Source organism: Sturnus vulgaris, chromosome 1 (assembly GCF_052056855.1).
Source record: "Sturnus vulgaris isolate bStuVul1 chromosome 1, bStuVul1.hap1, whole genome shotgun sequence".
In the NCBI taxonomy this organism is placed as follows: domain Eukaryota; kingdom Metazoa; phylum Chordata; class Aves; order Passeriformes; family Sturnidae; genus Sturnus; species Sturnus vulgaris.
Window position 1 is genome coordinate 58,783,735 of NC_142243.1, and position 25,683 is coordinate 58,809,417.

At 40.5% G+C, this 25,683-nt stretch overlaps 1 protein-coding gene across 3 annotated transcripts in view; it reads left to right on the plus strand.

Moving 5' to 3' along the window:
* Positions 1–25,683, plus strand: part of GLI3 (GLI family zinc finger 3) — a 204,830-nt gene that overhangs the window by 93,710 nt on the left and 85,437 nt on the right. For all 3 annotated transcript variants that reach the window (XM_014883474.2, XM_014883475.2, XM_088167648.1), the window contains one exon: positions 17,401–17,506. In XM_014883474.2, coding sequence (XP_014738960.1) covers positions 17,401–17,506 — 106 coding nt within the window. The remainder of the gene's footprint in view (positions 1–17,400; positions 17,507–25,683) is intronic.

Consider the following 25,683-nt stretch of genomic DNA (forward strand, 5'->3'; position numbering starts at 1 on the left):
TAGCTTAGATGTACATGGCATTTTGGAGCTGAAGGAGCATACCAGATCATTGTGTGGCTCATGCATGGAAGACTGCTCCCAGTCCCCAGCACAGCTTTGCTATTGTCTGATGTCTGCACATGCTGGTCAGATCTTCTGCATGCAGGCAAAGCCTCAGTGGCCTGCTCTATGCATGTACCAAATGTCCCTACTCCTGGTAGATTTGTGCTCTCCTTAAAGAACGGAATATACATTGCAGTGCTTAACAAGACTACTTTGGGTTGGTTAAATTCCTTCTTCTGCCAAGCCTCTTTCAGGCTCCCAAAAAGTCATTACAATCCAAGCCTGCTGTGTAGTTTGCTGGATTTGTGTAAGTGAGTAGACTGGATTTTCAGTCTTATTGAGCAGCGTGTTGGTGCAAATATGGTGCTATGCATGTCCCCTTAAGCTGGCTCTGATTTCAGCAAGGTCTTCACAGTCCTCTGTGAGCACCAGCTCAGTGACAGAGAAGAAGGAGTTTCCCTCTGTTCAAGGCACACTGCTTCGAGCTGGGGATTTCTGTCTGCTGAGCTCACGTGCACAGGAGAAATGCCATCTGCCCGTGAGCCAAGTGCTTCAGTTAAGAATGAACTTAATTGGGGATTACTTACAGAGAGTTTGCTGCACCCCCTGACCTCTACCCAGTTATGTGCAGCTTGGGAGAGGAGGGAATGTGAGTCTCTTGTTTTCTCTCTAAGCCTATGTCTGAAAAGAAAACTCTCCCCTGATTTTTTTTTTCCAAAACGCAAAATCTCTGCCAAACCCGTAATCAGATACAAATAGGAATGAATGCCAGAAGCAAAAGCAGCCAAGGGGAGCTTTTCATCTTGAAAACAGCTTTCCCACCTGGCCAAGAACTCCCAGCATTTGCCTGGCACGATGGGGCAGCCCTCCCTGAATTTGCCCATGAGGGCCTGCTTGGTGCTCAAATGTTGATTGTCTTCTCTTCTCCATTTAATCCTGGCTGTTGCTGCCTCACTTTGACCACCCCAAAATCTTTCAGGTGAGAGGGGAGGAAAGGCATGCACCTCTTGTCCTGAGGATTTACATGCTGCTTGAAGTGGAACTTACAGCCTGGGTGCTTTAGGAAGTAGCCCCTTAGATTTCTGCCAGAACAGGCCAGAGGCCAGCCTTTTGTGTGAAGGAGAAGGTGGTAGATAGATGTTGGCCTTTTTGAAGCAGCTTCTGCTAGTTTCAGCTTCTGCTGTCCCTCATCATCAGGTCATTCACTACATCTCAGTAAAAGTTTGGTGGTGGTGATTGCATCTGTTGTTGGTTTTCCCCAGGTTCTACCTATGATGTACTAATGAGCCCTATGAAAAATAGATTTCCATCTAGTTAACTAATCTGCTACCGGATTTAACCATTTGGGAGTGTTCAGCAAGTTCTGGAGATCCATTTTGGTAAACTGAAGAAAATGCCAAGTGTTCTTGTTTCTGCTTTATAGCCCTGATGGTGCTTGTGCATGAGAAAGAGAGAAAGAGGCAAAGTCCTCTTATGTGCTCTTCATCTGAACTGAAAGGCAGCTTGTGCCACCATTATTGTAAACATCAGTGAAGGGTTGCCATCTCATTTTGACTAATGAGAGTATGTCATCAAGAGGAATCTAGGAGCACAAGGCTATTGTTGATCTGACTTGTTCACATTCCTCTATCAAGAAGGCTGCTGAATTCAAGCATGATTGAGAGTCTCTCAAGGATGACCCTGGGCTTGGTCATCAAGTGTGAGGTCATTTTTTGCAAAGAAATGTCACCCCAAGTTAAACACTTGGAAAAGACAAGCCATGGTGATATCTCATGGAGCTAAAATAGAGACCTGAATTTCTTCATTGAATGCTTGTTGTGTATTTCACTCCTAAAAGTGCATTCATAAAATGCCTACATGAATTGTTCTCTTTAGCTCATTTGAGGTTTTTATTGCTGCAGTATGGGTAGAAGAAATGGAACTAATTGCAGACTGCTCAAGTAAACAGAGGAGCAGAAATGATACTTCTTGAGAAAGATGGGATAATGCTTTTCCTGTGTTTCTAGGATTCTTTTCTCTGTTTGTGTGTCAGAGGATGTGTCATTTCCTTTTCTCAAAACAGTCTTCCATGCAGGTTGGACATTTGTGGCAAGAGGGTTTAATGGAGTTAGAAGGAAATATGTGGCCTGTTGGCTGGTGCCTGAGATAGAGCTTAGATTAACCCTGGCACCTTGAACCACCAGCCCCACAAAACCATGTGTTGTTTGGGTAGGCATAACTTTTTTCAGCTGCTAGCTGAATGTGCTAGGGAACAAAAAAACTGCAACAGAGGACTCGCTGGAATGTTGTAAAAAACTGCAGAAGTGGTCTGGTTTAACTTGAAGATTGGGGAATGGCATAATAAAAATAAATTGTTTCGCCACTTTTTGTATTGGAAAAGACTCAGGCCATAAACATCTTGAAAGAAATGGATTTTTATTTTTCTTTCACCCTTCTGAATGGATCAGAGTTGCTTGAAGAAAATCATACTGTACATAAAGCACAAGAGCAGCAGGGTTTGGAGTCCTATTTTTAGTGTCAGTAAGTCAACCAGCTTGGTATGCTGGGAAATTCCCAACTCCTAGCACCTAAAGGTTGGAATTACCAGCTCTCCAAGAACTGGTTTAGAACATATGTTAGTTGCATTAGGTCAGCTTGTGCTATCTGTTGTAATAACAATAATAATAGTAGATGTATTGCTTGTATTAAAAGACTGGGCTATGACTGTAATTTTCTCTAGCTCATCCTGAAACTTATTTTTTTTATTTCCACTTTAAACCTGAATTCAGACTTTTGACTAAAGTTCTCAGAAAGGATCTTTCTACTTCATGTCTTTTAGTAAGCAATCTTTTAAGACTATAATCTGTGTGTATAAGGAGAATTAGAAGAATTCTCAACTCTTAATAGATAGGACAAAAATTACTCTGTGTACAGGAAGCATCTACTTAGTTAAATTAAAAAAAAAAATCATTGAAATATGAAGAGCAATTCTGGTATGGACCAAAATCTCTGAAAACAACTTTAAGATAATCACTGTTAAAATGCACAGATTTTAATGCCAACAGATACCATTTGTAACAGAGATGTACTGTCCTCCTGTCACCTAGTATCTAGGTATTCAAAATAATAACTTTGTGTATGTGATCATGCAAAACACATACATACCAACTGCAAGATCCTGTCTGTACCTACATACCTGCTCATGTATGGTTTTTTGGAGCTTTTTATTTTCTCACGTGTTATGAAATGTGGGGGTTTCTCATTTTCCAGCTTTTCTCTGCAACCATAACAGCTGGAAACATACGTGTGGTTTCTGGTTGGTTTTGGTTTTTTGGTTTTTTTTTTCCCCCCTTAAATGAAAGCTGAAATTCTTACTTACTGACATGACTGAAAATGCTGGAGCTTAAAAAAAAAACACTGAAAAGAAAAATAAGACGATAAAATCACACGAGCTGGCTATGCTGACTCCACTGAAATTAATGATAAAACAGTTCTGACTTAGTGGGACTTAATTTTACCCTGAGAATGGAAATTACTGAAAAATATGTTTTGTATCACTGCAGGATTGAAGTTACAGTTACTCAGGTGTCCTAACCTTCATGTTCATATTTGATGAGACTTGATTCCCCCTAATAAAAATGTTATCTGTTCCTCTCCTTTTTATATGATAGTTGGAATAACTTCAGCACTTTCACAGCTGGTCAGCCCTCACTGTACAGCCAGGTACAGTGTGTCCCTGTTTACAAACTTTCTGAAGGATATTTAGATTTTTAGTTGTTTCTTTTTTTGCCTGAGAATTGAGTTAGGAGCATATAGATAGTTGATAATTTGTTTTGGAAGGTTATGTGAAAGCTCTAGGCTTACTGGGGGTCTGTGCTTTATGACTGATGCAGAGATGCCATCCCTGTGATTGACAGTAGTGATGAACACGGTGGAAGTGCCCTTAACTTGCAACAAACTGTGTTGTGTCCTTTCTCTCAAATGTGCAAATGACAGTATTTTAATTAAAATCCTTCAGCCTGGCACAAAGCAGTTCTAAGCTACGTATCTCTCTTGAAGGTGCATTCCCAGCTCAGCAATGAGCGTCCCCAGGAATCACATGGGTGTGAGAAGGGGAGAGAAGTCTCCTAGCACTGGCTGCCTTCCACTGCCTCTCCTTTCCATGTCCAGTTGTCTTTTTTCTCCCTTCACCTTCTGTACTTGTTTCTGGGATGTAAGAGTACTTTGTGTGCTCCCGGGGCGTTTGAATTGCTGTGTGTATTTTGTCCAGAAGGAATTAGCTTAGTGCTTTATCTGGTGATTTGTTGGCTATGCAGCTTTCTCACTCTTTTGTACAGCTCTCTGTTGTTTGCCAGTTTAACAACTCAGTTAAAAAGCAATGGAGGTGCAATAACGTTTTCATTGCTAAGGGTAAAACTTGCTGCCCTTTGTGGAGCCAAATACACCAAAGCAGGCTACCAAAGCATCACTACTTTTCCAGTTTAACAGGTTTAGCTGATGTTACTGGTTTGCCACCGAGTTTATTATAGTTTCATATCTCACCCCGGGCTGGCAGCAAGTGTTTTGGCTTTTCTTTCTCTGCCTGTGCAGTGGTAGTGATAGTCATCAGGGCTCTCAGCCCCTCAGATAATCTCTTCGGGTTATCATTTACTTGCAAACAGTCGTGTGAAGTATTTGTGAAAAGGCTTTTGAAGTGGCATTGCAGGCGGATGCTGCCCGGAGCTGCAGAGCAGGCGGTGTTTACACAAGGGCAGAGGATTTCTCTACCCGGTGTGGTTCTCCTCAAGTGCTCGTATTCTGCGGCTACGCTGTTTGCCTTTCTAATGAAGTGAACTGTTTGTTTGAAATATGTGGTAGAAGGTATTTACACAGAGACTAAAGTAAACTTTAGGGCTATTCACATAAGCCGTACGTATCTGGTTTGTGAAATGAAGGAAAACAATTTGGCTGCAGCTTACCTCTGGGAAGGGCAGTTAGGAATTGTTTAAACAATGAACGGGGCTGCAGCGGATGTTGCTGCAGCCTCTTACAGGCCTTCAGTGATGACTGCTGCTCATGTAGGCATTCCTCAGGATGCTGCCTCGATGGAGATTTCAAAATTGCTGTCGTTATTTAAAAGGGGGATTTATTCATTAACTGAGAAAACTTGGGTACATTCATATTTGATTAAAACCATCCCAATTAGACAATGGACTGTTGAGAGCCAACATATGCTATTGCCTTTATAACGTCATTAGTAACCCAGAGTCCCCACTTTGAAATAAGATCGTGCCCGAGTGAACAGACATCTGTTTCTGCCTAGCCAGATGGAGGTCAGCAACATAACTTAAACTGCTAATCCTTATTGTAGAGAGGGGAACAGGAATCTGAGGAAGGTAGGAACAAATGAACTCGGATCCCGCTCCTGGCAAGGCATGAGGTATTGATGGCAATACAATGCCTGGAACATGCTCTGCAGAACTCTGGTAGTAAGTTTCTGCCTAACCGCAAGCAGAAGTTCAGAGAGCAAAGGAGGGCTCGGCAAAGTGAAACTCTCTGTGGTTAAGGCATTTCAGTTCGTCTCGGAGAACCTCACTGCTGCTCCTGGCTCCGCCACAATTGTGCCTAATGGGAGTGTTAGTCGGCTGCAGCACAACATTTCTCAACAATGACTGGCAAAACAGACCTTGATAGTGGGGAGTGCTTTTCACCCCCTGTTATAGCACAGAACAATTAAAACTGGGCATGTGGGGACTTCAGGAGCTGATATTTCCAGCCCTGTCCAATAGAGACCATATGTTTCCATCCATCATTTATATTTTTTGGCGTGGAAAAAAGCACCAAGTTGGTTGGGACTACAATGCCACATCCTCTGGCATTGTTTCTCTGCTCATTCTCCTTGGGAGCAAGGGGAGTCACAACACTTCAGACTCCTTGGGTTCAGCACAGAGATAAAAACAAACAAAAAGTCCTTATGCTCCCGGAGTGCAATAAATATGCTACAATTTCAATAGGATCCAAACAAGTGACAATAGTAGCATTAAGAGCTGGCAAATCCTTTGATGTTATTGACCAGAAAAGGACTGTTGTGGTCTCTGTCATGAACATTTAAACTTTTGACCTCCAACCTTTGTGTCAAATGGCTTTTCTATATGGAGAGTTACTATACCTCTCTCAGTGCCACTGCATTTACTAGAGCATCAAACACTTCACTGGCGGGAAACTGATGCTTAATGCATTGGAAAAGGTCCAAGATTGCCAGAGGGTGGGACTGAAGAAAACTTGTATTCCGTTCTTCTGCTGAAGTGTAAATGAAGTCCTCTGTTTTCTTATAGCTTGATTGCATCTGAGCTCCACACAGAAATGTGGTAGAGAGGATTGGACAGGAAACAGACATCTTAAGTTACTGTTACCACCACCTTTTTTATGCAGTGTAACATGCAAACATACAGCTGAAAGATGGATTTCTACAGGCTGGGGATATCTTCATGATTATGCCAAAGAGCTGAAATCCTGCAGCGCTGGCACTACCCTTGGTGATGTGCTGGCTAAATGTCAGAGAAAGGAGTTTGCCTTGGGGGACATGCCAGGCATGCGCAGAGTAAGAGGGACCGTCCTTTCCAAAAAATGACCAAAAGCAGATGCCATGGAGTTAATGTAAGAATTTCACAGGTGACTCTGCTGTCCTTTTGTTCCTCTGTCAGTTTCACAAAATTTTCAGTTGAGGAATTCCTTGGTCCTTTTTTCAACACTTTCAGATCTTTACTACACTTCTCTTCTGTGACTTTCCACTTGAGGCCATTCAAACCTCCTGTGTCCCTAGCCTCCTGTGTCACTTGGCTGTGTGGCAGGGAATGACGTGCCTTGTCCTCATCTAGCCATCTTTCCTCTCTTCTGGCTTCTTTTGTCTCCTTGTAGCTCTCCTGGCTTCTCTAGGATGTAGAGAGGAATAAAAAACAGCCTCCCCTTTAGTGCTCCCTTACCTGTTTGGGTGGGCAGAACAGTTGTCTCATACTTTTATTCGTGGGTTTGTGTTCCACCTAATTCTATGTTTTCTTCTCTCTTGTCCCTCAGTTACCAAGCTGAAGAATGTGGCTGTGCACAGGCAGATTGTGTAACTTTTTTTTCTGGTCTGCCTGGACTGGAGGCTGGAGAAAGCCATACTGTTATACCCATCTCTGGTGGTGGTGGCAGAAAGTTCAGTCAGAGACTCCAGCCCTGTTGCAGTAGGCACTGTAGACAGGTGATGTGAAGATAGAAACTGCCTTGAAGACTTTGCTTTTGTGTTGTTGCTATACAGAAAAATCTTTGCTAATGCCATGGGCTGCTTTGCCCACTACTGCATTTTTATGCTTCTGCTTGTTTGGGTCTCTGTTTTTCCATTTTTCCTTTTCTTTCATTAGCGGGAGTGTTTTTCCTCACTGGTGAAGCTGGACCTACCCACGAGTCGTGGCAATGATGCTGGCGTCAGTAGGACACAGTGCAAGCAGAAGACCTCAGGAGATGGTGCAGCTGGTTCTGCAGCCCTCTGCAGCTCTGTGCCCCTGCTCTGCACCTCTGGTGTGGACACTACTGACTCGGGGCTGTCCTCACGGGACATAAGTATTAATTAAGCTGACATTGCCTGGTTTTGATTTGTTTTTTTTAAGTAAGTGTTCTCAGACATACGTGCCCTCTTCCTGTTTTTCCACAGCAGTGCCAGCTTTAAATGGCTGATGTAAAAGGTTGGTCACTTTGGGTAAGCAGCACTTAGCTTCCAAAGCAAGAGAAGTGTACATCACATCCTGCCACTATGTCTGCAGAGAGCAAGAGAGAGGATGAAAGCGTTGATAGGATTTTATGAGGAACTTCCATACTTTCCCATAGAGAGAATGCACCTTGGTGAGGAAAAGGAATTAGGAAATCCTGAATCCTAGCAAAAGTCCTAAAAATATAAAAAAACTGTAGTTATATCTATAGCTGATACTGTCATCCTGTGTTTGGGTAGTGGGAAACAGAGAATTAGTCTGTAAAGAAAAATAATAAGATCATGAACAAAAGCCAAGAGAGATTAGTAAAAGAAAAGCCAGTTTCAGGCAATTGAACCACAGTTTTTAGAAGAAATAATGGGGAGCTAATAAAATACTGTCATTTTATCTCTTTATTAGAACTTTTCACTGCAGAGGTTTAGAGTGTCTCAGAAAGGGTACCTCTCTGTTAACAGTGACCAGACTGAGGCCCAGGGAAGTGACACAATTTAACTATGGCCCTTCTTGTTAAAAACATTTTGCTCAAATTTTGACTTGTAAAAGTAACTAAGATTGATTGGAATATCGACAATATGACATCTCAAAAATAGGCTGAGTGAGCACTTAGAATAAATGTCAATAGGGCAAATTAAAGGAACTTACTGTGCTTTCCATCTTCAGTAATGATCTGAAACAAAAAGTAACCAGCATAAAAATGAAATACAGAGGAAGAACTCTCTAAGAAGCTGAGGGAAGGTGGGAGAACATGGAGAAAGAAAACAGCTTAAAGTCAAGTATTTAGAAATGTCAAGAAGTAATAACCAAAAATCGGTCTGTGTTGACTTTATTTGACTTCAGGAGCGCCTGTTTCACCAGCAGTCCCCTAGAAATGGTAGGTAAGGTCACTGCCACATAATAAATACACTGTCTCATCGTGGAAAAATGAAATATAATGGTTTTTGAGACTATGTGTAAGAAATACATATCACTGCTGGAAAGGGAAATTTTCAGAAATAGGTTATTTCTATTATAAATTTCTAAGGCTGGCTCATCCTAAACAGCATCAGCCTACATGAAAACCTGGTGCCCAAGAGTGCAAGGATGACAACACAAGCTGGAAGAAACACAGAAAGCAGAAACAAGTCACTGGGATTAATTTAGAATAGGGACAGAGAGATTAAGGGTTGCAATAAATGTATATTATCAAGTAGCCTGACAGCACATGCAATAACTATCTGCTCATCTGCAAGAGCTTGAAGAATGTAAACACCTCAGAAGGAGAGTAATTGCTAAGGATGATACAGAGAGAAGCAAAATATTTATGAATAGTTGGATGAAATTTTTAAAAATCAAGTTCAACAGCAGAGAAAAGAAATCTCTCAGAGGGTTCATCTGATTGTGCATCTCATATAATCTGAGGAGTTTTAATATCTGAAAATAGACATAATTGATCTAATTATACATTTTCCTCTCTAATTCCTATCATGACATAAAATACTCATCAAAGCTGCAAAGTATAACCTATTTCCAAGTCTTTCACACTGTGGTCCAGACCTTCAGCTGCTGAAAATCTGTTTAGCTTAGCTACAGTGATTTTCCCTGTGCTGTACTGATACTCAACTATTTGAGGTTTGGCCTTTCAAATAGCTTTTAAACATGGTTTTGCTACACAGAGGAGCACACAAGTCTCCAAACCATCATTTAAACAAATAATGTTTGCAGACTGACGCACTGATGCTTACAAACTTCTAAGAATGTCACCAGAGCTTGTTGAATTACCTAGCTTGTCTTTATTTGTTCCCACATCAAATCAGCAGCAATACATGGGTATTTCCTATCTCCTCCTCCACCGGTTTCTAGATTTCTGTTGCCTTTCCTTAGCCACATTTATCTTTGCATCTAACTGATATTTGTCATTACTAAGTTAATGTGTCTAGCTGATATCAGGACATTCAGATGCATTCTTTGAGCTGTTTTGAGCCCTAGGGAATAACCAAGCTGATCTGTGGCATCACCTTTTTCCTATTGTTCAGGAAGTCCATGCTAAACTGCTTAGAAGTTCTTTGGAGGTGAAAGCCTTGCTGTGAGATTTCTTCTTTAGTTCTCACCAGTGTGGATCAGGATTTATTTTGTTTGTAATATTTTAATTTCCTCAGTTTCCACTTTGTAGCTCACTTTCAACCACTGGAATTTACAGTGTGCTACAGAAATGGATATGAAGAAGTAGATAGGTACAAATTATTTTCGTATATATTGTAGTTATGGATCTAGTTACTTGTTTGCAGAGGAGGAAATGCTGAGGATGTGATCTTTCATACACGTGTAGTAAAAGGTGGAAAGCATTCCAGAGCAGCTGGGTAAAACCAGTTTTCTGTGATTCTTGAGAGTTAAACATGGTTGCTCATTTTGGTTTTCATAATTTTTAAGGATGGATTTTGAAGTGGTGAAGTCTGCACTGACACATGGTGACACAGGCAGTTAGGGGCAGGAACAGCAAGACAGCAACTGTGTTGCAAAACAGAAGCTGAATTTTTTTTATTACTGCACGTCCTTTGAAGGTAGAAGAGGGAGAGATCTCTTTTGTCAGCTTCCTGGCAGAGGGCAATTTGTCATTTTCTTGCAGAAACCACATTATTAAGTTTTTTAAGAAATGCTGCATGTGATCCAGAGGTTATGAAAAAGATAAGCTGTGCTGTACCAAGAACCAGCTGTGTTAGATGAAACAATTATACCTCTAACTAATGGGATGGTGAGGTTCATCATCCTCTTATCCTGAGACCATGGGCCAATATATAGATGCTGGGTATATGCAGCTGTGCTCCTCTTCATGCAAGTTTTTTTAAGATTGCTTATAGGATGAAGCAGCCAGTGTTTCTTGGGTGGAAGGCAGGATATTCCTGATGCATTTCCACCAATCTAATGTTTGTTCTTGAGCGAACTGGGCTGATGGAGTGACTTGGCTTTCCTCCTCTAAAAAGTATGTCCCAAGAGGATTGTGGGGCATCAGTGCTTTTCCCATCCCACTTAGAAGGCAAGTTCATAGCTGCTTGATCAGGGCAGCTCAAGGAGTTCTTGCTTTGCTTACCAGTGCGTCCATCCCAGTGGAAACAGTCTTGCAAATCACTGGGCTGTGATGAATCATAAATTTTGTTCTGAAAGAAATGGAGGCTTTTCTGTTCAAGGTGTTTTGTACAATTACCCTGGGAGTCTGTCTCTCACTACTTTTTTTGTTTGTTTGTTTGGGGTTTTTTTTTTGTTGTTTGTTTTTTGTTTTTCCAGATGGGCAAATGGCTGTGAACACTGGAGTCTGTTGAATGGACTTGACAAAGTTTAGTTAGTATTCCAGAAGGCAGTCCTGCTCCTTAGACAGCAGAGTTGCATTGACTGGAAAGAATAATAAAGTGTTCAAACTGAAATCAATCCAGCAGTTATTTAGCCAATACCTGCAGCAAATCTGGCATATTAAAACACCTCTCAGTGCCAGCTGATGAGACCAGTTCCAGCAAATTTTATTTCAGCACAACGATAACTGCTCCTCCCTCAAGTGTTTGGCATCGTGCTTGTTGTGGAGCTGCTAACAATAAAACATGTTCCCACAAGGTGTTTAGATTTACAGACTGAAAGTATTAAAATGGATGACAGGAATCTAAGATGCTCCAAAGTCCTGATTTTTGTTTTTGCAAAGATAGAAATTATTTTTGAGCCATAACAAGAGCTGGACCTCTGCTCTAGTTTGTGAGGCTTGGCCTGGAACTGCTGTGGCTTAGTTTTAAGATCAGTACATAGGCTTTGTGAGCACCAGCAGAAGGTAGAAAGGGGAAGCTTGATCATGATTAATACACAAAGACACATGGAAGGAAAGTGAGCCCATGGAAAATTGTCTATTCTCTGAATATGTTACATCTACTGTATGTTATCACAATTAACATTTAGTGCTACTGGAATGGAGAGGATTTGCCTCTTGAAAGTTCTTTTCCTCAATTTCCTTCTGTCTGTTTCTTGGCTTTATACACTTAGTTGACTTTTTTTCCAGCTTTGCCATGGCTTTTCCTCTTTCCTATTTAGAATCCCTGTCTCTGTGAAGTCAGATGGTGAGTTAGCTGCATCCATGTCAGTGTGACTGTTGCCACTTTGGAAGCGTGTGCGTGCACGTGCACACAGACACACAGAAATGAATCCTGAGTAACTGGCTGGAGCATGGCAGTGGATCAGCCTGCAAATAAGCAGTGCTTCAGATGGCAACCAGCCACCAGCAGGCCCAGTCACCATAGGGAAACTCTTCAGAGTCCACAGAATAAAGTGCATGCATTAACGGGTAGCTGTGGCTCAGTCATTTTTTCTTCCTGATTAAAGCCTCTGTATAAACAGACATAGAAAACATAAATCACTCCTTATTGAAAGAGAGCTAAAAAAACCCTCAGAGACAACATGTGCTCTTATTGAGCCCTAATGCAAGCTGTAATTAAACAGAAATCCAAAATAAGATCTTTGCTTGGCAACTAAGAACCTAATTCTTGCCATAAAACCTGGCAATACCATTAAGTTCAGATCAGTTGAAGCAAATGTACGTGAAGAAACAGTGATGCCCTTAGGGACTCTGCAAAGCTGAATATTAGAAAATTCTCATATGGTGATCAGCTTGTGAACCAAAGGAAGTGTAGAAATTTGCTGGCAAACTCTTCAAAACTGTTCTGCATATTGAAAAGACATTAACAGGGAGGCTATGTTTTGCCTCATACTATATCTGTTACATCTGGTGTGAAAGCTTGGTACTGTCATTCAGCATCAAGACTATAATGGATGGATTTAAGCAGGAAGGAGATTTCATCTCAAGTGAAGTTATATCTGAGATAGAAGTTTGCACCTGGCTCATCTCTGACATGTAATTTGGTGAACTGATTGTCCTAAGGACAAATGTGCTGCAGCATAATGAGGTCGTCCTGTGTTAGGCTTGGGACCTCTGTTTTCGTGGCCCTGACCTCGTGACACAGGTGCAGACATTGGGGCCTCACCGGGTGAGTTCAAGCCAGTGCAGGCGTCTTCTGTGGTAGCAAATGTTTTCTTGATGTGCTGAAAAATGCAGCCTATCGTTTCAGCAGCCGTCTCCCTCAAGTGTTTGGCAGGAATCACAAGATGCTTGAGCAAGTCAGCTAGCTGAGGGCGGAGTGTTTTACTAGTATCACCATCACAGCCGATCTTTCCAGATGTATTGATCCCCTAAGTAAGGCTTATTTGAGAGACTACAGAGCATACAGAAAAGTTACCACGAACTTCAGCGAGCTTCGTAGCAGCCTAACCCTTCTGCCCTTGTCTCAGAGTATTGCACAGCACCTTTGAGCCAGCTGGCATCATCCCCTTTTCAAGTCTTGCTGTGAATTGCATCTCATCAGACTTCAATTCAGGTTTGCTGTTCAGCATCAAGGATCATACATACCTGTCTTTTCTCCCAGTTTCTTTCTCTTAATGCTGCAGCAGAGAGACATAGGTTGTCGACTTTCAGAGAACAAGAGTAGGTCTCTTCTTTTTTCCTGTATGGGAATGATTGTAATTGGAGAGAGATGATCCTATTCACTTCTTTAAGAAGGTAAGAATTATTCTTGAAGGAGAAATAAGAAGGCAGGCTTTACACAACAGAAAGTCAGCATAAATTGACATATTTTCCAGAAAATCTCACAGTGATAAAATGGATGAGTTTGTAGCATTACAGGCAGTTGTGTCTCCCACTTTGTTTTAAGGAGACTCCGCTAGCTGTGCAGGACACAGGAGAGCATGTGAAGGAAGCTTACAGGAGTAAGTAGCAGAGAATTCAGAAGGCAGCAACAGCTACCAAACTCAGCAATGCATGAGCAATGTCTTCAAATATATTTCCAGTGCTTTGGCATGTCCTTACAAGTTCTTGAAAACAGTGGAATTTATGCACAGAATCAGGTACTTGTACTGAGTTGAAGCTGAGGGCTGCAGATACACAGCCAGCATCTATACACTTGGATCAGTCTCTGCAAGGATGCCATTAGCCCAGGAATTCACAGTTCCATTTGGATGTCTGTAAGAAAACTGCCTAGCGTACTCTGTGCAAGTTTTCATCTTAGCCAGAATTTTTAAGAAGGTAATAAGTAATTTCCTTAGCAGAATAGAAAGTTAGACTTCACTGATTTGTTTTGGTGAGAGAAGTTTCTCCCTGCTGAAGGTAAGAGTTTTTTTCCTCACAGTTTAAATGAATTAATGAAAGCATAGTCAGAGCAGCTATCCTGTCTTTGACACTGCATTTTTTCCCTGGTTTTCTAGATAGGTAAAGCAAACAACCGTGAATCAGATAGGTTCAGATTCAATTCTAGCCTGACTAGTCTCACTCAGTTTTTTACTTACCTACAGTATCCATAACTGTAGCAGAATGTGCCATTAATATTCTGATGGTGCCTTTAATGAAATAGTTACTGGGTGGGATATAAAAAGTCAATGTGAAACTGTCTACAGCCTCAGTTACTGCTTTGTAAACTTCTTATTAGCTGATTTCCATATAAATACACATTAACTGATTACATTTTATGCCATTTCAAGTGAATTCCAAGTGAAGCCCTGGATGGGTGTTTTGGCAGCTCTCTGATCTCAGAGTCCTTCCGTATAAATATTCAGTGCTTTTCAAAGTGTAGTGGTCTTGGGCCCCCAAGCACATAGAATTTACCAGCTACTTTTGTGCTGAGGACTGACCCAACGTGGCAGGATTTGATTTCCATCTGTAAAATTGACTCCACCAGTTCTATAGTTCTGTACATTATTCTCCCTGTCTCTCATTTAGCATGTTAGTCTGCTGACAGTAGAGTACACAGCACTTAGCAGCTGGTTTGTGGAACCATCAGTCAGGAAATTGTATGATAAATAGGAGGTAGCCAGGTTTAGTGGCACTTTATTCTGCTTCAGCAGTTTTAGCCTGACTTTGGCAAAGTCATCATGTGGTTTTTCTTAAGGGTTGCAACAAGAGATGGCTACAGTGTAGTAACTTATTACACATAGACTTGAGTTATGATGCTCGCCAGCTGTATTGCTCATGTGTAAATAATAAACTGTGAGATGGATAATTATGTTGGGGTTTGATATGCAGCTCTGCTCTGGACGGCTCAGGGCTGACAGAGACAGCTCCCTGTGCCATGATAGAGTACGGCTGTTTCCCAGATGGAAACTACAAACAAGATGCAACCAAGATATACAAAGGACCTTAATGTGAGAGGACTCAAAAAGATGTTCTTGGAGATTTATAGCCCATGCATAAATAAAACTTGTTGATGATCTGCACTGCATAAGTTCCACAGAGAAAAATACCTTTTTTTTGGGTTGTTTAATTCTAAGTTTCCATTTCTCAGCGGAAAGTAAATTCAACATTGAGGAGGGTCAAAAGGTGTTTCACTACATAATTACTAGGACTGCTTTTACTGGGTAGGCACTCAGGCTAGTTGAGGGTGGGACAGTGAGGAGGCTGTGCATCCTGAGTGGGATTTCATGGTTTGGCCAGGTGGACCACATCCTGTCTGACATGAATATGGTCTCCATGGTCTTACCTGTGCTCTCTAGACTCACTCTTTGAAGGAAGTGCATAGGCAGAGAAGGATTTGCCTGTTCATTTATGAGGATGTGAGTGACTTCCTTGAAAAAATGGTTCCAGACTTTGTACTGTAAAATGTTAGACATCTGCTTTGAAACCTCCTCCCTTTGGCTTATGCTGCTGTAGTCAAATACCAGAATAGCAAGGGAAGAGGGCAGGCAGGGAGATGTGCTGAAACACACTTCTCATGTCCCTTTTCCCCTTCACCTTGGTGTCTACTGGGGAATGTGTTTCAGGAGGTGGCAGCAGGCATCCTCCACTCAGACAATGACAGTGTGTTCCCGATCATCTGTGACCCATTTTTTTTACCTCCATTGAAGACCATGAGTGCTGGGCATAGGGAATAAAGCTCCTAACAGATTGCATGACAAGGTCCAGTTGGTTCAGCAGAACCAGAATTAAAAATACCATGAGTTTGAGCTCCCAGCTTACATCATAAGCCACGGTTATTTTTCATTTATGGTGCCTTAGTAAATGGCTGAAATGTGTTGTGGCTAATCACATGCTAATGTCCTTTTACAAAATCAAGCCGTGTAACTGGACAGTTTGTGTCAGATGTTTCCAGGCTTTCTTGAAATACTTGGAATATTTCCTCAGAAATTATTTCCCCTTCATCCCCTGTATGTATTCCCTCAGGGCAATGAGGTTTGTTCCTCTCATTCTTCTTGCACTTCAAAATACAGTAATAAAGCAAACCAACTTTTTAAAACATGATGAGGAAAAATCCTTTTTTTTTTTTTTTTTTTTTTAACCATCTCTAGTTGACACCAGGGAACTGCTTTCACAAATAATATAATCTAAGAGGAAGTTTACATTTTGCTGAATAAGAAAGGCGGGAAATATAAAGAAAAGTTACCTTCAAGAGTTGGTGGGCAAAACTGGAGTAGAACTAATTTTACTGTCAGTACACAATTGAAGTTTTTTTTTTTCTAGAAGCATTTTAGTAAATCCATGACATGACTTAATGTCTGTACTTCTCAGCCTTTGATGACAGATAAATATATGGCATCACCCAAAGTAGCAATTGGGTGTTTTTTTCATGCCACTGGAGGTACTTAACATCTCATTGGAATTGTGAGAGTTTGGGAGGCGGTGTAACATTCAGAGGCAAACAGATCCCAGCGGTGTGCTGGTGAGGAGAGCTGTGGTCTGTGTGAACTGTGCCCCTCCAAGCCGGGAGGCAGTCCAGCTGCAGAAGCTGTGAGGAGGGTGGACCGATGCCTGACTCCTCTGGGCAGAGCCCGTGGGGGTGTTAAGGGGTGCATTCCCCCTTTTGTCAGCCTGTCTCCGAGGCTGTCTGGAAACAGCGGGGAGCAGGAGTTCTGACAGCTGCAAAATCCCCCATCCTGTGAAAGGCCTGGAGGAGATAGAGCAGGGGAGCTTACTGCAGCCATGAGTCTCTGGGTCTCCAGTCACGGGGACAAAGAAAGCACCCTTCTTTTTTAAGAGCTGGGTATGAAATTAGTTCCTCCATCCTCACACGCATTCCTCCAGGTTCAGCCATTGGTGTGGTGCAGTTAAACATCACCAATACGGCTTTTCCCATTCGCATTTGCCTTTGAACATCGTCTGATTTAATCCAGTTTTACTTACATTTCTCAGCATGTCACTTCAGTTTGGCTTTCTGTTGTAGGACTGTGCATACATCTCTGAAGATAAACGTTTTTATTGCATTGTGTTCTCTGCTTAGGCTTTTCGTCCTGCAATGATATTTTTTTCTTGTTTTAATACAAAATAAATAAATCAGGAATGCTTATGAAAGCTGTGATGGTCCTTTTGATCTGATGCTTCTCATACAGGCACATAATTATTTATTAAAGACTTTTTTAATGCCCTTTTCCATTTAAGCTATAAAAAGAGAATATTAAAATTAGTAAATACATATTCATGCAAACACTGTGGGCCAAATTCTCCTCTCAGACAGACCTGACTGACAGGAGCACAGAAGGAGATTGTGACCCCTAAGTCCTAGCACTCTTGACACACACTTTTCAGTATCTGTTCTGTCTTTACGAATGTTGTTTTTAAAGAATCATTGGAGATACTCAGATCTGGAAACCTTGCTTGTTTTTTCAGATCCTCCTCACCTTTTTCCAGCATTCCACCCTCCTGTACCAATTGATGCGAGACATCATGAGGGACGCTACCATTACGAACCATCTCCCATTCCTCCTCTGCATGTGTGAGTATTCAGTGTTCTCCCTTGCTTCCTGAAAAAATGGACAAATAAATGAATCTTTGCAATGCTTGAAACCATGTACCTGGAGCACTTTTCCAGTCTTGCCAGAGTGTGAGGTTTTCTTTTGGAAAGCATTGAGGTTATCTGTTCATAAAGCAAAACCCATGCTGGTGTTTAAGGAATTCCTGTTTTAATAGGTAGCTGGCAAAGGTTACTTATGTGTTTTGCTGACATTTATTCTGTATTATGTCATTCTATAAAGGCTAAATTAAAAAGTGCTGAGCCCTGTGAAATGCAGCCAGATAAACATGTATTTAATCTCTATTAAGCTTGGTATTCTTCATAGCTAAAATTTCCTTTCATGCCAAAGGTTTGTTTACAAAACAACCAAAAGATTGGTTTTTTTCCCTTAGTGACTGCTATGAAGCATAATGAAATTTTTGGTAAATTTTCTTAGTCCCTGTTGTGTGCACATATAGGCAATTGGTTGATTGATGGGAGCGTCACCCAAACAAAATGGCAAATGTGATAGAGCACATGGTTTACACAAAGATAAAAGAAATGAATACCAGTGATAACATGCATTAGAAAAGGGTGGTAGTGGTGAAATCCTGTAGAAATAAATTTTATCTTATTCCGTATGAGGAGACAGGTATCAGCATTGCAGAATAAACCAGTAGATGCATCCAGAAAACTGCTAAATGCCATTTAAAATGGAGCAAAAAGCAGGGCTTGGTACTTCGCTAAAAGGCTTGATGTATACATTTAATCATACCTACTAATCACCTCTCACACTGAGAAAATACAAGAAGAAAAGCACAAGTAATACTTGGAAGAATAATGCTAGTTGTTTAGATGGCAGATTGCTTTTCTATGGCTATTAGTTACAGCTGTGTAATTACATATATGCAGAAGAAAAATGAAGTTGTTTTAAAACAAGTCCTCCTCTGTGAGCAGAATTAATTGATATTAACAATCCTAACTACATGCCCAAGTACACACACAATATTTTACTAACAGGTTTTTTTGGGTCAGTCGTCTATTACTGAATTGTAATTTCAGAGCAAATTTGCCTGGAGGTAAGTAATAAATCTGTGTTGCAGTCTTCTTGGGCATTAGAGGAAAAGTGGGTATTTATAGAAAGAGAGAGCACAGAAATCTGTGATTTATTCCTCAGGGTTCCTCAGATGCATCACCGTTTACACCACAATCTACCACATAATAAAGTACACTCAAATGCATGTTTAAATTTGCTGCTAAATACTGTTGTAAGCTGAAGGTGGCAGGCTCAGACAGTCATTAAAGGGTCATCCTAGATTTTGCAGTGCAGTCAATATTCTACATGATTGGATGTTTTTGGGAGCTGGGGGAGATGATCCTGCTCATTCTGAAGATAGTGGGGAATTTGCCTTTCTCTTTGTATTGGGCAGATGGGGTAGAGAGTTTTAATCTGCATCAGCAGAGGACCATCATCCAAGACACAAGTACTGCCTACCAGCTTGGAAGAGGCTTCTGGAAGCTCCTGATGGCATTTGCTGAGCTGAGCCCTCCCTGGAGCCTCAGTCCTATGAACTCAGTCCATAGCATGGGACCTCAAGCCCTCAGCAGGGCTTTTGGGTGGGTAGACCTGCTTTGGGTGACAGTGGGAAGTCAGGACTATCAGTCTACAGTGCTCTCAGTGCCAAGATTTCTGTAAGAGCCCTAAAAGATGTTGGAAATGCCTGTTTCGTACCTTGTTTGGCATTCAGAGGTAGGTCCCCTCTGACCCCCAGATCATGCTCCTTCTATGGAAAGGTGCCCTGCTGTGTGCTGTGCACCCCTGCTCCCTTATTAAGTGGTGATTCAGTTGGGCCCTGCAGAGGCAAGGAGGTCTTTAGCCAGATGTGATGACTGCAGGCAGCTGCTTTAGAAATATACTCTCATATCAGCCCAAGCTATAAACTCAAAATTGCCTTGATATTGGCCACTTTTCCCCGTGAACTTCTGCTGATTCTTTTGCTCATTTGGTTTATGACACCATTGGAGTGATGAACCGTAGTGGACCCTTGGAGCTGTTGTGGTTGGTGTAATTAAATATAAATAGGCAATTAAGCAATTTTAAAAAATCATTTAGACTTCAACATCTTTGTAGATGTTAGAGTTTGTCATGCTTTTGCAGTTTTCAGGAAAATATATTAATGTACATACATGTGAGGTAGGCACCCAGTGGTTTTCTACAAGTTTTACAGAACCTGGTGTGGGTAGCACTTAGGATCACTTGGGATCATTTGGAACCATTACTTGAACTGCTGTCCTAGCACCCATTAAAAAACAAACAAACTAATAAAAAAAACCCAAAAACAAAAAGAAAGAACTGGATTGAGAAGATATTTGAGAATTCTGAGAGAAAATGGCAAGATACCAGTCAGGAGGCAAATGTTTACCTACAGCTTCAACAATGACTTCGTTGTACAAGTGTTTTTTCTCCTCAGGTTTATAGTACTCTCAAATGTGTGTATGTCATATAAATTATAAATAAATTTTTTTAAAAAGTATTATTTTAGTTATTCAAGTTCCTTGAAGTATGTTCCAGAACCTGACAAGCCTTAGTGGAATTAGTTTAGGTATAATACAAGTGCAGAAAAAATGTGAGGAGGGCCTTGTCTGCATGGCACCTACAGTGTCTGCACATAATTTTGAACACTGGCCAAGTGAAAAAGAAAAAAGAAAGCAGGAATTTTAAAGCTATTACAGGGCTCTTACATACTTGCAGCTCTAAAAAGGTTTATGTATTCTTATGTGTAATTCTTATAGTTTAATTGCTGATGGTCAGAATCGTTGCATCCCAAATTTCAGCCTGGAGCCAAATTTTATAATTTGAGTTACAAACCCTTAAAATAAGGGTTTATGTTTATGATGGAATTGCTGACAGATGCTTATGTATAGTAGGACTAGCAGGCATTGCTGTAATTATGCTATCCTATCCTATCATTAAAGATTTCAATTGAAAGAGGTTTATAAATTGCTCTTCCTCTTAGATAAACCACCCTACATTAAGGCGTCAACGATATGGTGCAGAATTAAATTAAAATCTCATAAAATGAAATATGTTCTGTATTAGCTGTTTGACACTTAATTTGCCTCTGAATGAGTAGAGGAAATCACAAATTAACCTGCCTTTGTTTTTCCAGCCATGGCTTATTAGGTGTTAGAACAACTGCAATTACAGCCCAATAATAACCCCCAACCCTTATGAATATGTACTGAAATGTGTTACTTTTTGTTACCAAAACCTGTTAGGACTGTGTAGTTATCTTGGAATTTTTACAGTGCATCTCTGGTTTATACTTCAGGAAGATATATGAAACTCAAGTTGTTCTTCAGTGGCAATGGATGAATGGCAGAATTGAGGCTGGAGCTTGTGTTTTCCTTTTATTATTTTGTTTTCTCAAATTCAGTAAACTGTAATTCAATATTGCTGCTTTACATTGAACTTGGAGGTTAAATTATGTGATAAACACCATATGATTAAAAAAACCAAAAGAAGCATGGTTTTAGTAATCACATTCCTTGCTTTGTTTTTCTTTGTTGTTTTTGTCCAGCTCTTTCTTAATTTTCAAAATTGTTTCTAAAGTATAGCATTAAAGGAGGAGCTGAAGCTTATCTACATTTTGGTCCTTGACATCTGTTAGGTCATCCATTAGAGTGTGATGCCTTCTCTGGTTGGTGTGCAGTAATTCAAAATCATATCACTAATGAGGGTGTTTACTTGAAATTAATAACATGAGTATGCTATTTCTCTTCAAGAACCAAATCCCGAATTTGTTATTGGCTAACACTTCCAGTTGCTTGATGTCTTTGTTTGGAATGAGAGTTGTTAGCAGTGAACAGAAGAAGGGTGTCTTGTTTCTTTTTGTGACAGTGCAAGTGTAAATAACTTTACAGTCCCACAACTTTTAAAATTGTCTTAGCCAGGACAGGAGGTTTTATTTAGCAATTAAAAAAAAAAAAGCTCCTAAGGCAGAGGCAAAATTCTACTGGTGGATTTAAATAAAGCAATTTAGGAATCTACTGTTCATGGCCATTCATTCATTCCCACACTTCAACCAAGTTGCATTAGTAGGTTTTTCCCAGTATGCTTAATTTCAAAGTTGAGTTGGACAGCCTTTGAAGGTGACTTATCCTGATATTTTCAGGCACTGTTACTGTGGCCATGAAGGGAGTGTACTCCTGCAGAGATGTGGCAGGAGACAACAGTCAGGAATGGCTCTAGGATGGTGGCTTGTGTACATCTTGGAGTGGTAAATGCATGTGTTGCAGGAGGCTAGTGGAAAGTTAAAGTTTCAGGCCTGAATGTATTACAAGATGCATCATGCATGTTCGAAAACATTCATCTATTTAGTCTCCATCTTTCTCTGTTTCCCTTTTACCTTAGCTCTGGACTACACATAGGAAGACTGAGCAGATAAATCTAAGGGAAGGTGCACTGATGCTTCCCATATGCTTTCACCTGGGAGAGGTTGCCTTTGCCAGGAGGAAGTTGGAAGGTACAGCTGGTGTATTTTAGCTTCCTAGGATCAGCGACATTCCAAACTCCTTTTTTTTTCCCTCTAACTGCTGATTGAGAGTAGAAAGTTTGGCAGTCTTACACCCTGAAATGATGCACATGCAGATAACTGTGCATGTGCCTAACACGAATGGCTTGAACAGATATTTTGAACTTTCTCAATGCTCTGGTACTAAACCAAAGCATGTGTTTTGCTTGCACTCAGCTCCAAGTTGATAAAAAGGCAGTTTAATTCTTAGATATGTTATTTCGTATCTAGTTTATACACACATCAGTTACACAAAGGTGGAAAGAAAAGCAAAGTCAGGCTCAGACACTCAGCTTTCATCATCTGATTTTGGACTATGCAGCAAAATAGGGGATGCCCAAATGTGAGAAGATTAAAGCATATTCTCGATTATGAGAGAAACTGCTAACCATACATTTGATAGGATGTTTACATTTCCCCAGTCTTGTCACTGACATTATGATTTTTTTTTCATTTTCATTTCTAAGCTCTAATTTATTTTTTAAAATCTGAGTGCTTAAACCTCTTAAATCTTTTACCTGCTGCTTTACCTCAATGTACCTCTAAGCTCTAGACTTGGCAAGGAGTTTGTCAGCTTGTCAGAACATTAATTGATCCTTTCACAGTGGAAAAAGGAGAGCCCCACCCAGTATGAAAAGCATCACTTATTGAATTGGGTTTAATTACTTTAAGACTTGGAATGGTTTTTACGGTTTAGCCAGGAGCCATCAACAGGAAAAACTGGGAAGCTCTTGGGACATGAGAAGATGACTGTAGTTACAGCTTTCCAAAATCATCCGTGAAAGTATTTTCTTTCAACAGGAAGAAATCTTGTATTAAATGGGAAACACCCCAAGAAACCTGTCCCTGGAAGTGAAGTGCAGCATGAAGAATAAGCAGCTGCTAATAGCCTGGAGGATTTTTATAACAAGTATCTGAGAAGGAATCAGCATGGTCTGGTGACTTGTTAAGGTTATTCAGAATTTGTTATGTGCCACAAATACGCGTGTTGTAGGCTCTGCAAGCAGCATGTATCCCTCTTTTCCTAGTGATATTCAGAGAAGTAAAATACCAGGGCCAGGTGCCCACACATAAACTTCAACAGATAGTTTTCATTCAGTGCTGGATCTTTTACGAAGCTTGGGAATAGGAAGCTACTGTCCAGGCTAAAACTGAGTGATATCTCACTCAGTGTATAGTTTTGCATCATTTAAAATAGTGAATCAGTGTTTTGTTCATTCTTGTTTAGTGGTATTTACCTTAAGATTTGCAGATCATAAATTCTCCTTCATAAGCTTTGTAATGCTTGCAGAGTAGCTTCAGAAACAGTGTTTTTAAAAACGGTCTGAAACTGCAAAAAGTTTGGAAAGCAAATTAGTAGTGGCATATATTTAATTGCAGAAAAAAAGGATAAGTATTTCCTCTTAAATTTTTGATTCTGAGCTACATTTTAAAGGAAAAAAGTGGGTTAAAAAGTGGATAAAAATAGTTAAATATTTCTGATGTAGCTGTTTTATGTAAGTTCAGTTACATTCATTTGTTTAGGTAAGCTACAGTCTGGAGTTACTGCACAGTCAATTCAACTCTTCTATACTTCTTACTGATTTGCTCTCTCGCTTCTAGGAAAAAACAGTATTTAGAAAAAACTGTCTTATTTAATTTCTGCTGAAAAATAAATTCTAGATCAAATAAGTATTCACTGCTAAAATCCATCCCCGTTTTAAGCCAGCACATTTACATGAAAGTCAACAGAATTGCCTCTAAGTGCACCAGATTACATTTGGTTCACATCATTCATCTGTTTCTGTGGTGAATAATACTTTGTGACATAATCATTTTCTCTGGAGTAGCTAATTGTAATGCCAAGGAACTACAGATTTATAAGGGAGAAACAATAGCAGCAAATAAATATTGCGTTAACAGAGGCTCTTTGTTCTTTTCATACAGGCAGCTTGATTTCGCGCTGTCTGGGGAAGTTGCAGCAATTGAAATTAGAGGAAAATTTTGGTGAGATTTTTAATGTAGAAGGAAAAGCTTGTAAAATGTAGAGGTTTGTTTTGTTGAAAATCCTTGGTAGAAAGTTCCCCTAAATCTTTGGTTCATGGATTTTGTTTTCTTTTAATGTTGAGAAAATCACTCGTGTAGCAGCAGCCCCCAGCTTTAATAAGCTGTGCCTCCAGCGGCTGGCAGCTGGCTGACCACTTCTCTTCAGCACTCTGGAGTAGCAACAATGCACAGGGCATCCTCCTGGTGTGACACAGGGGGAGGAAAAATTGGGAAAAGCCCTCGGGAGTACCCCTCCGATGGTCTAAAGGGGATAAGGTTGCCTCATCTCCACCTGAGACATAGAGAGGCATAGGTTTGCCTGGTGGAGCCCAGTCCAGCAAAAGGGATTCTTTAAGAGGTTTTTATGGATTATGCTGTTGCAGAGGAGCAGTTCTAAGGTTTATCAGCAGTAAGGTGTCTATCAGCATTCACCAGCACTGCTACTTGGCTGATTTATCCCATCTGGGCAGTTAAGAATCCTTAGATGAATTCTTGGCTGGCAGTGAGAAGTGGTTCCCTAAGGTGGGCTTTCAAACCAGCGTGAATTAAGGGATGATGGAAGCAAAAAGAATGGCCAGCAAAGTTATACCTCAGGTCACTGTTCTATGTAACATTTTTCTGTAGACTGAAGAATAGCTAGACATGATTTCAAGCTGTTTAGGTGCTTGCTAAGTGCGGTTGTGTATACAGGTGTGCGAATTTGTGTGTGTGCTCACATGCATCCTCTTTACAAAATAGGATGAATACCTTTTCTTCTGTTTGTCATGGACTGAGTAATTTTAGATCTCTGCAGTTAAAACTAATGCAAGGAACTGCTCAGAGACTGAGAAAGATGGAAAATTAGAGGAAAAATGTTAACAAAATGCTTAGGAAAAAATGTTTAATGGCAAAACCTTTGAGGACATGTGGATCATTACCTTAATTTAACATTTAAACAAAAATATATAGAATTGCTTTGATGCTTGAGTTCTGCTGCATGAAATTTCTATTATCTCATTCTGTTATCAGCTGCAAAGAATGCGAGCTCTAAATATAGTGCACATTCAAAGGCTCTGAGCCTGTGGTTTCTTGGACAAAATTCCTGTGTTCTTTGTGCTGTAGTCAGCAGTATTAGTCGAGTGAGCAGATATTGACTGTGGTATTCACGTGCAGTGAACCAGAAGCAAGCCAACTCTATAGAGGCTGCTGTCAAACTTGTTGCAGTAGCCTGTGAGGTACTGGACTGTGACAGACTCCTTTTTTTTCAGTACAATTCTTCCACTCATGTTAAATCTTGCTTCAAAGAGAGCTGAAATGTTACAGTCTTAGTGGGGATTTTTCTTTTTTTTTTTCTTTCTTTTTTTTTAAAGCGTACCTGTGAGATTCCTGTGTTGTGAATTGGAAGTTCCCTAAAGTTAGAGTAGGTATAAACTCCAAGAAATGTGAGTGATGAGTAGGATATGTTGTAGGAACACAGAGCATTTTCATCATGCTCTCACTCTCTCACAATCTTTCCCTGACTTAGACTCCATCCTCCCCCAACAAAGACATCAAGTCCTAGAATCTTGCAGTATGGATTGAATGTAGTTGAGACTTTTTCTT